The sequence below is a fragment of the Tigriopus californicus genome, chromosome 1 (genome assembly GCF_007210705.1).
Source record: "Tigriopus californicus strain San Diego chromosome 1, Tcal_SD_v2.1, whole genome shotgun sequence".
Classification (NCBI taxonomy): Eukaryota; Metazoa; Arthropoda; class Copepoda; order Harpacticoida; family Harpacticidae; genus Tigriopus; species Tigriopus californicus.
Window position 1 is genome coordinate 6,075,476 of NC_081440.1, and position 11,066 is coordinate 6,086,541.

The following is an 11,066-nucleotide window of genomic DNA, read 5'->3' on the forward strand; positions in this document are numbered from 1 at the left end:
TTCCCCTCAACTTGATTCGGCCTTCGTTTCATCCCAAATGGACTTGAAGACTATTTGGAGGAGACTCCGAGAGAGCGCTCCAGCAGCTGATATTTTCTGGCGGGAGAATTGTTCCCAGCCTTTAGGGGAAGAAATGGAGAAATGACCGAGCAAGACGAAGAAGGAGCTGATATTCGGGCCTGCAGAGAAGAAAAAAAAAAGACGAGAGGAAATCAAGAACGTACATACTGTCGACGGAATAAAGCCAGTCAGAGCTAGAGGAAGACACTAACATTTTCGACTATCGTGCTCCTCCGTGTGTTTACTGAACAAGTGGTAAGGAGAACATGTTCTTATGAGCGTGATGATGGAGCCAAGCCAAGAAAATGATAGAGACACCTCGTCGCTCATTTGCTCATTTACCGGCCTTTCTTTCTTCCTTGCCGAAGTCTTGGCCCACCGAAAAGAGCATCTCCCTCTTATTCATCTTCGTCACGAACCTGCTTCGGAGGCCAGCCCAATCTAGTCGTGAATGAGTCAGTGAAAAGAAATTATTCCGTGCTCCTGGAATCATCAAAGCAAATTACCACAGAGCGAATGGTAAAATGGTGCTCCATCATTTGATATTCACATCTTAGTGGAGCTTGAATGCATGCATGCACCAAGACGCATTCTCAATCTGAACACCCAATAGTAGAGGACAGTTTGAAAACCCTCCCTTAACTCATATCTGCGCTTTCACTGAGTTAATGTCAAAAAAATCAATCTGGGAATCCATCTTCCCTTCCCCAGATGAGCGCCAGAGGCTGTCAATGGGTTGCACTTCGGAAACGTTCAAGTGAGCAATCACCGATCCACTTCTCTCTTCTCATCTATCAAAAGTTCTTCAAACTGCATTCTAATCAAGAGCGTCGGTGAAAATCTCATCAAAATTGAGCGATGCTAAGTACGTTTAGTGGACCTCAAAGTTTACTCATCCTGTGAAAGAAAGTGAAATCACTCAGCAGCCGTACCCGCACCGCAGCGACTGGCGAGGCGAGACGATTTGGGCACTCACAAAATTGAGTGAGCGAGTTAGTGAGCATACATACATACATGATAACCCCACACAGACAGATAGATAGACAGACCAGCCAGGCAACATCAACACCAGGCAGAGTCAGAAATCCCTTGGCACTCGTTGGCCTCTCTTCGGTCCCCATTGTGCCCGTTTGTAGTAATCGTTGGAGACTTGGGTAGACAGGGGTACAAGTCGCAATCCAATGTCCACAAATGTTCGAGGCCTGCTTGGATGAACACATGAGAGGCAAAAGCAACGAAACAACGAGTTCCAGTACTATTACCACCACTCGCGCCTACCTTCTACCTCCTCGATACGAGTCGCAATCCAATGTCCACAAATGTTCGAGGCCTGCTTGGATGAACACATGAGAGGCAAAAGCAACGAAACAACGAGTTCCAGTACGTTTACTACCACTCGCGCCCACCTTCTACCTCCTCGATACGAGTAGTGCACTCCATGTGCGCCGATCATGAAGGCATTGTGAGCAACGAGGGACCGAAGAGAAGGTGTCTAATCGTCAAAACCCTTGATGAGATGTAGTCATGATCCAGGAAGTTCGAGATTAAGGTGTGCTGATACTTGTGGCGAGGGCAACCAACCCATGCCAAAGAGGTGATTGGGGGCAAGAGAAGAACCGCCAGGACGAGATCATGGTATAGTAAGGCGAGATCAATCGAGCAGACAAACCAACGAGTGTTTATACCCAAAAAGCACTGTTAGAATCTCAAGGTCGTTAGTGTGTGACAGAGACAAAAGTTCAGCTTGGGGGCAAAAATGAGCAGCGGTTGGACGGTGGCGGATACCGCTGTCATCCATAATAAGCCTCGAATCGGGCAGGGAACCCTCCAAAGGCAGAGGAATCTATTAGTACAACAACCTGCTACCACTCCTACGCAACCAGACCAAAATGTGGATGACCTAAGCCTCCAAGAATTGAGCCGCCATCACAGTCAGTTGAGCTTGGGAGCTCAAGGCGGACAGAAGCCTTCTTCAAATACGCTAAGGCGCTCAAATTCAACGGCAAAGAGCAACCACAACCACGTTCGCTGGAGTGACACATTTCATCGGTCAAAAAGCGAGGAGGAGCTGGATAAGCTCCTGGATGGGTTGGATCAGTTGACTGAAACTCTGCCTGATTTACAATACTCATCCCCGAGTCTGAACAAAGCTGGATCTGGCACATCTAAACTTTCAGTAGCCTCCCCTGTGAAAACAAAGCCAAATAAAACACTCGTAAGTGCTTCTTCTTCTTCTCATCCTCCCTCGTCCACTTCGTACTCTGTGGTGCCCCAGAACGGACAATTCCCATCTTCCAATCATTCATCTAGTCAACAGATCTCGCCTTACGGTGGTGGACAAAGTGGCGGACAATTTACCCTAGTGGAGAAGTAGACTCCAAATGTAAACAGTGACGTGCTTGAAAGTTATGGAGGTCTGAATGCATTTGGCCTATCACGAGGACGGAAAGAAAACAATAATGATAATGTGAATTCAAATCGAAGTGCCTTACATAAAAGTGTAGTTCAACACCAACACCTAGTCAGCAGTCATCCGAAACCGTCCATTACATCGCCAGATTATTCGAGCATTGGAAGTCCAGACTCGACGAGTGAGTGCGAGAGCGGTGTTGTGTCCTCATCGATTCCCAGTGTTCGACAAACCCGTCAGTTGCTCTTGTCCCGTGAAACGTACGACCCTTGTCCATCAGAACAAACCTCGGAGATGGATGGAGGCGGTGCTACGGCCACAGCTGGACCTTATAGACAGCCTTATCACACGTTGAATGACTCAAAACCCTTCTCATACATTAGGGCGACGGTGGGTGGAAGCAAACCACCTTCCAGAGCTCAATCGCGAGAAGCCTTGAATATGACTAATTCGGGTCTGGAATCGCCTAGTCTTTTGCGTAAATTAATGGGAGGGAGCACAGAAAGAGATGTCGCGAATGGTGCACACTCTCCGAGTAAGTCCATACCGATTCAGTCCATGCCCAAACCACAACAAAGTTCTGTTCACATTGAAATCAGACCATCATCAGAGAATTACAACGGGTCGGCTCGGCCGAATCAAGATGGAGAGCGGATTATCCCGGTGAATCATCAAAGTTCAAGTTCCGCTACTCCTTCGAGTCCAACACGAGGCTTTCAAACGTCTGAACGAAGTGTTCCAATTCAACACAGTGGCCAAAGATCAATCCGCTCGGATCAGACTCAGTCTTCCTCTGGCAACAATTTCACATCCTCGGCTTTCATTTCTCCGACTCCTTACCCAGACAATGATTTCCATCTAACCTCATCGGCCTTGGCAGATATGGAGGCCAGTCTGTCTTGGTTGGAAAGACAACAGAAGAAACTAAACGAGAAGAGAGACTTGGACCGGAAGAAGCAAAACAAAACCATTCATCACCATCATGAGTTTGATACAATGGTGAATGACCTTAGGAATGCCTCGGCATCCGCCAACTACAATACTCCGCCGCCAGGACCAAAGAGCGAAACCACAACAGATGGATATGCGAGCGATCTCGCCTCGATGTTGTATTCCGAGACATCGACCCGCGAGAGTAGCCCGTTCAAGCCTCAAACTACGATCAAGAATCAAAATCAGTCATACCAACCACCAAGTTATACAGTGCCTCTGAAAGTGGATCCTGGATATTATGATCATTCCAGAAACTTGACTTCTCATACCAAGAGCAGCAGCAGCAACAACAACAACAACAACACTATGCAATTCCAGAAACAAAAAATGACTCCGTTTAACTCCACCTCCAATTCTTCGTACTCGACCCTCAAGAATCAAACAACGTCTCAATTCAACAGTATGAACCAACAAACATCATCTCCAGCCTCTTACAATCGCACGTCTTCTCTTTCGCGTCAAAATTCCGACACATCGTATGATCGTGTCAGGCCTTTTGTGAGTCGCCGAGTCAAATACGATAGTGAATCAGAAGTGGATGGGATGTCAGACGTGACTTCTCAACAACATCGCTCCTACCAAACCCTTGGTCGGTCAAGTAATGGACTGCATGCTTCCAATACGAGTCTGGAGTCATCCGCTTTCCAATTAGGAGGAAGCCAAATGGGTTCCAGACCAATTACTCCTGCCTTTCCGTCTATTCCTGGGACTCCTTATTTCAACCAATCTTCTGGATTCTCTCATGGACGCAGTTCCTCCCTCCATCGAGGAATGGCCAACAATCGTGCTCCTTCGCCAGGTTCAGGATCTTTGTATCAGAGCGATATGTATGGAACAACATCCCGACGGGGCAGCTTTGGCTCTTTAGCAGATGTGGCTGTTTCAAACGTCAAACTGGCCAAGGAACATTGCAAGTATTGGTATAAACCAAACATAACGCGAGAAGACGCCATTGGGATGTTGAGGAACACCAGTCCTGGTACGTTTGTGGTGAGAGACTCGAATAGTTTTCCTGGAGCATTCGGTCTGGCTTTGAAAGTGGCACAGCCACCACTTAATGCTGGAAGACCGTCCAGCGATCCATCTTCAGAACTTGTTCGTCATTTCTTGATCGAGCCCACGACCAAAGGTGTCAAGTTGAAGGGCTACAATAATGAGCCAGTGTTTGCGTCACTCTCGGCTTTGGTTTACCAACACACCATCACGCCTTTGGCCCTGCCCATTAAGTTAGTTTTGCCCCAATCGAGCTTGGTGACGGGCTTGAGTGGAAGCCGGGAGTCTCTCTCGGACCCACGAGGATCGTCCACCAATTCTCAAATGCAACAGCTGTTGGCCCAAGGAGCAGCTTGCAATGTCATCTATCTTTTCACGATGGACACGGATAGTTTGACTGGGCCAGTTGCTCTCAAAAACACCGTGAGTCATCTTCTCATAAACCGACCCAAATCGCAGACCGCTCTGGTGCACTTTAAGGTCTCTGGACAGGGTATTACGCTGACGGATAACATGCGAAAGCTATTCTTTCGAAGACATCACAATACTCCCACGATCTCCTTCTGCGGCATTGACCCCGAAGATCGACGCTACACGAGAACAAACAGCAAAGGCAAGGAATTGTCCCATCGCATCTTTGGCTTTGTGGCCAAAAAGCCCACCTCTCGAACCCATAATCAGTGCCATATTTTCGCCGAATACGAGTCCGAGCAGCCCGCCCGGGCCATTGTTAACTTCGTGAACAAAGTCATGCTAAATGGAAGAAACAGTCGAGCCGACGTTGTCTAAATATTCAACCCCAAATTCATTTTTGCACGTGTTGTGCCCACGCGGACTGCTGACTACCGACTACCCCCTGGTGCTCGCTAGTACTCACACCTTACTCCTCCATGTTTATGGGTGTAGCCTCCCTCATTTTGCAAGAGAGCAAGATGAGCTTTTATGGCATCTAGGCCATGTGAAGCCGAGCAGCTAGGCGCTAATATCTTTCTTTGGGGAAAATGTGAGCATCGCTTCTCTCTCCTTCTATTCCAAGTCTTCAGCAGATTTCTCCAGAAATAACATCGGAAATAGCTATTAGTTGAGTAGCTCATCCATCCCTCATCCGAAAAGTAAGGCTGCCTGCCCTTGGGCTTAACGAAAGGGCAAACAAGCAAATGGGATCTAGCGACTCTCGTCTCTTCGAATTTTACTTGAACGGAGACCATGTCCATGCCTAACAAACTCACTCTTACGAAAGGCTGAGATGATTTGACAAGACAATCCTGACGGATATACCCATCACTGATATCGCAGCCACTAATGCAATTGAATTCATGGGTCTCAGCGTCAACTCACTCGTACTAAACCAATAGAACTTCTTGCATCCCATTTTTGGTCGGGTTTGAAATGGGCCTTGCTGCACTCTTTCTTGCCTGCTTGGAGCTCCTCCCTCGCTATCTTCTCTTTCTCCGTTCTTCCAAGATCTCCAACCAGTTGGTTCGGCCTACGTAGATGTGTCCAAAACCAGGACGAAGAACTCACTCCTAATTTGGAGGTGGTGATCTCTTGTGAGGAATTCCATGATGTCATCTTTAAAACTGAAGAACATGGACCTCTCCTGTTGGTTTTCGATATTCGAAGATGAATTACTTTCAATGGCATGTTAACTTTGTGATCCGATTGTAATGCTTCATTGGAAACAAATCTGGCTCATTTCTGTCATGTTGAGACCACATCAGAGAAATGGAATTCAGTGCTACTTTGCTACTTACCACAGCTGTTACTAAAATTGTATTTTAGAATCGTTTAGACTGCATATTACTTGTCAACCTAGTGACTGATGAACGTCTGATTAACTTTACTCTATTAATATGATAGTTGCTACTACATTTATTGCTATTTCTTGTCTTCATTATTGCTAATCCTAGATTTTTAAATTTTTATCTGATTATTCAAGGCATTATTGAACGATGTTGATCTGCTTCGAAATAAATATTATTGATAGTTGCAAATCGTATGTTCATTGATCAGGACCTTAACAAACGGGAAAGTGTAACGTGCAAAATAAAAGGATATACTGCCCCTTACAAACATGAGCTCTTTCTGATTTGCCCAAGACTGTAAATCTAACCCCATCATTGGATTGCAATAAGCGGCTTATAACTTTGATCTCATTCAACTTTATACGTTGGTATGTTTTCTGAAATTGAAACATATCCAATGCAGCCACTCTGTGAGTGCTACTTTTTAGCTCTAATCCTTGCTTGTTTATTGTTTATTATGACACCACTCAAGGCACCAAGAGATGATGATAGAAGAGTAATGGTTTTAAAAATGAAATGTTGAAGCCAAGGGTTAAAAACTAAATAAGATTAAAGGTAGAGATTGTGGGAGAGTTTCTTACCATGCTATGAAATACTTTATTCAATAATCACATGGCACATATGGAGTGCTTTTTCCATTTTCAATTGCCTTACAATCAACAATCACATTTAAAAACTGCAAACAAGTTCTTCAAGGATGGTCAACATACCCTTCTCAAAGGCATTTCATCCATGTGAATAAGCGAAAACATCATACAACTTGCGCCAGGTGGTAGCTAGTCCTTAATCATGCGTTTAATTTCAAAGGCTTATCTAAATTGGTCAAGCAATGCATTTTCCAGGGTCATTTGGCTTGGTGACAGCAGACATTAGTCTTCGTCAAGATCTTTGATTAATAGGGCCTATCCGGATTGTCCTCAACACTTCTTCAAATTTGATATCCTCGATCCTCTATGCTTCCTGTGATTTACCAAGGTTTCATTGATTGCGGGAGTGGTTGCCAAAGTTGTTGTAGCACAATCCTCTCGACATCATGACTGTTTCCTTTGAGTATTGTGCTATTTGCAATTTATGGCACTTGATGATGTAATCCAATCTATATTTTTGAGTCCAGTGCTATTCACAGGTGTGTCTACTGTACGTACATGTTGCCGAGCTGCATGTACCTGTACTCTACTCTAAACATGGGGAAGAGAATGGCTTCGAGAGCAATGAATTATATTACAGCCCATGCTTAGCGATACACACTACGAGTGTCTCAATGTCCAAAAATAAGAGTCCCTGACAGCCTACATGCATCTACTTATATCCTTCACACATATGCAATGGGCCACGGTGGGAGTGATCCGTCAATTTTAACGAAAAAACTTCACTTCCCAGGATCCCTTGCCTTCGAGTCAACCATTCATTTGAACGTCAAATTTTGACGGATATCATTGGTCAACCATGCCTTAATTTGATTATAAACGTGTGCACTCCAATGCTCGAAACAAATATCATTATCGCGCAGTCAGCCCTCGAACCGATCTCCACTCTCTGTTGGGCGAGGGTATTCATTGTTCTCTGACCAGTTGCAACTTCCATCCAGAACTGAAGTTGACGTGTGTGACAAGTTTATTTGCATTCGACCCAACAAAGAGACACACAATCCCTTCTCGAACAACAGTAACGTTGGAGTATGGCTTATCGCACTCTGACACTTTAGTTCAAGCGGAGACACCTGATGAATTCCCGACCAATCTGCAAACTTTTTTGAGCATGAAAGTAACCGACGGTTCGGTTTTTTTTTCAGATCCTGATTGTGGGTGTATTGACACACTTTACGACATCTGAATCTCAGGTTTTAGAGCGTTTTATACGGCATACAATAAAAAGCACGTGAGATACCTTGTTAACAGCAATTAGTCGCATTCTTTTGTATTGCCACAAACAGGTTTTTGAGTCAAGCCTGAGCGAATATTGTACAGGCCTGATAATCAGCCCCATGCCAAGGCCCTTTCTTCGTTTGTTGGTAGGACCAGTCTTCTAGTTAAGTCCAGTAAAAGCTGATAATTACTCTATTCAAGGAGAACGTCAACAACATAAATCAGGCACAAGGGGTAATACGTTCTGCTCTATTTAAAGGAGTTCATACCAACTTACGCACTCCAAAATGCTGGGTTTGCTTCGGATAATTTAGCATTAGAACTGATTGGTAATTTTCGCTCCAATGAGCCAGTTCGATAATTGAAGTGAAGTTTAATCACGGGAAGTTGTAAAACTGAGATGAAATGATTATACTCAAATTGAGTTTACGAGAGTGGGGACTCAAAAATAGGCCCGTGAATGTCACAGTTCACATCAAGAGAGCGAATGCCTCGTAATCCAAGCCATCTCAATTATTTTGGCAATATATTTGTACCCGTCATCTTTGCCTAGGTTTGTGTCCTAATGGGCCCAATTGAAGCCATGGCATGGAGGCAAAACACATCAGTGGAATGAGGAAGCTTTTGGGATATCTTTTGTCTGGGATTGATAATGGGCAGACAGTCATTGGGTTGAAGGACTTCAGGGACTTGAGAGGATTCTTGCTTCTTCTTCGCTGTTCAACAACCAACACAAAATTACCAAGGATGGCATTTTGAGAGGTGGATCGAGAGAAGACACGCTGCCATTAAAATGATTAGAGACAAAAACCTGAGCTTCACCAGCATTGAATAGGTCTCATTCCGTTGCTCGTACGGCAAAGGCCCATTATTCAGTATTCAAAGAATGAGGATTCGAGAATCGTTCATTCGGGATCATGGACAGGTCGTTGTCGTCGTCGCCATTTCGTGATAAATCTAACAACGTTCGGTTCATTCAGAGATGAAGGATACGGTCCTGATGATCATGGTTTAGAAAAACGACCGTCTATCCAGAATCCGACCAAGATTCTCACGCAATCAAGCATCAGATAAAATTCAAGTGCCTTGAGGGCAATCAATGAAATCTCTGTTGTCGAATTTGCACCTTCTTCGAATGGTTAAACGGCCATTTAGATGCAGAGAACTGGTGAATGCCTTACGATCAAAAGAGTGTGGAAAATAAGGGCCGTTCAAGGAACTACAGTTAGAATATTTTGTCATGAAGTTATCGGATTCTGTCAAAGCCCATTTAAAACGGAAAGATAATAACTGATGCCTAAAGCCAGATGACCTTTTTTGCATACATTGATGAACGATTTAAACATAAAACCACATGCGATTAATTTCATTTCGCCCAGTCAACACATAGGTTCTTGTTGAAAATGAGTGAAATAAGACAAAAAATGAGAGTCGCTATGAAGAAGTAAGCTTGAACGATCAAGAAGAAAATTTTAGGCCTGGTTGAAATTGCATTACTTAGTTTAAGTATCAAATTTCACGATGATCCCTTAGCAGATTATGAGCGACTGGAACCCCCAAACACGTAAGCGCGAAATTATGAACCTCCAAAAAATACTGTTCTTCATAACGTATTCAATTGACCAATGATATTTCATAGGCAATCAGCACAACTGATCATTTACTTTTAATTTAAAAAAGTGTTTAATTCTTGAAAACCAGTGAGTTCGGATAAAGATTTTGTTATGGCGATCCATTCTTAACTTGAGTGGAGATCGTTAAGATTTCCAAATTACTCATCCTAGGTTTTTTGCTGAATTTCGCTAAGATAGAAATCTGAAACGGAAGAGCACTCTAAAACCATTACAGCCGCTTTTCTAAGTAGGATTGTTTACCAATTTAGATCCCAGAGATTTTTTGACAAGAGATCAATGGGAAAAGGGGAAATCTATTTGTTTTTTCGTTGAACGGTTTAAAACAGATTCATTGTCACCAGCAATTTACCTTGATTAAAATTGATTTGACTGATTGATGTTAAAGAGTGCCCTTGAGATAGCACTAGCGAGGAGCTGAGAAAAAAATGCGATATTATCATTTCATTATTAAGTCTAAATTTGTTGGAAAATATGCTTTGCATATTCAGTTCTTTGAATAAGCACTTAAAACACAAAAGAGTTCAAAATTTGCTCCAAAATTTGAATATTTGTTATTTCTCCGTGAAACCTGGTTCAAAACTCACAAAAAAGAACTTAAACGCCAAAATTACGATATCAAAATAACCACCGTTACATACGCGAAATTTTGCTCGTTGATCACCAATTTGCCAAAGAAGGTACAATAAGATCTTCTTTCCTGTATTTTATGAACGTACGCCGGTCTTCCTTGAAGTGGAGATTTCATACAGACAAAGTAAGGCTTATGTTAATCTCGTCAAATGGGTAGCCCAATGTTGACAAAAAATTGAACGAGAAGACGAGTGTAAAACCGCAAGTGTTCGTCAAAATCGATTTGTTTACACCAAAATGGATGATGTTTAAATCTGCTCGCCGTTTTCGTTGCCGTAAAAAGTGCTTTGGAGAGAAACATGTTGTGTTCTAAATGTTCAGAGATGCTTGAAATTATCTTGATGTCTTCCGATGTTCGTTCTGATCCATTATCAAATAAATTGCATCTATCCAGGGATGTAAAGGGAATTTCATTTTAATTTTCATTCTTCAACTTCAGTTGGCCTCAAACTTGACACCCTAGAATTTCAAGCTGGTATGTTTACATGAAATGCATTTACGATCGCTTGATTTATTCTCCAATTCAAGAGGCCCAAATAATTCAGGTCTAGCTCTGCGGCCCATTTCGTTCTCACTCAAGCAATCCAAAGTCATTTCAAGGCCAAGTCTGCTTCTCTTAAATTTCCCCTGTTGCTTTAGGGGAGAGATTAATTGCAAGAAAATGGCAAAAACGACA

The 11,066-nt window shown here is 43.4% G+C and overlaps 1 protein-coding gene across 1 annotated transcript; it reads left to right on the plus strand.

The window, feature by feature from the left end:
* The first annotated feature begins 2,764 nt into the window (after positions 1 to 2,764).
* LOC131879465 (tensin homolog) lies at positions 2,765 to 6,450 on the plus strand. The gene has a single exon (XM_059225807.1). It carries the CDS (start codon positions 2,765 to 2,767, stop codon positions 5,243 to 5,245), a length of 2,481 nt encoding a protein of 826 aa, XP_059081790.1. The 3' UTR covers positions 5,246 to 6,450.
* The last annotated feature ends 4,616 nt before the right edge of the window (positions 6,451 to 11,066 follow it).

Coding starts and splice junctions, on each gene's coding strand:
- LOC131879465 (XM_059225807.1), top strand. CDS start 2,765: ATGGATGGAGGCGGTGCTACGGCCACAGCTGGACCTTATAGACAGCCT.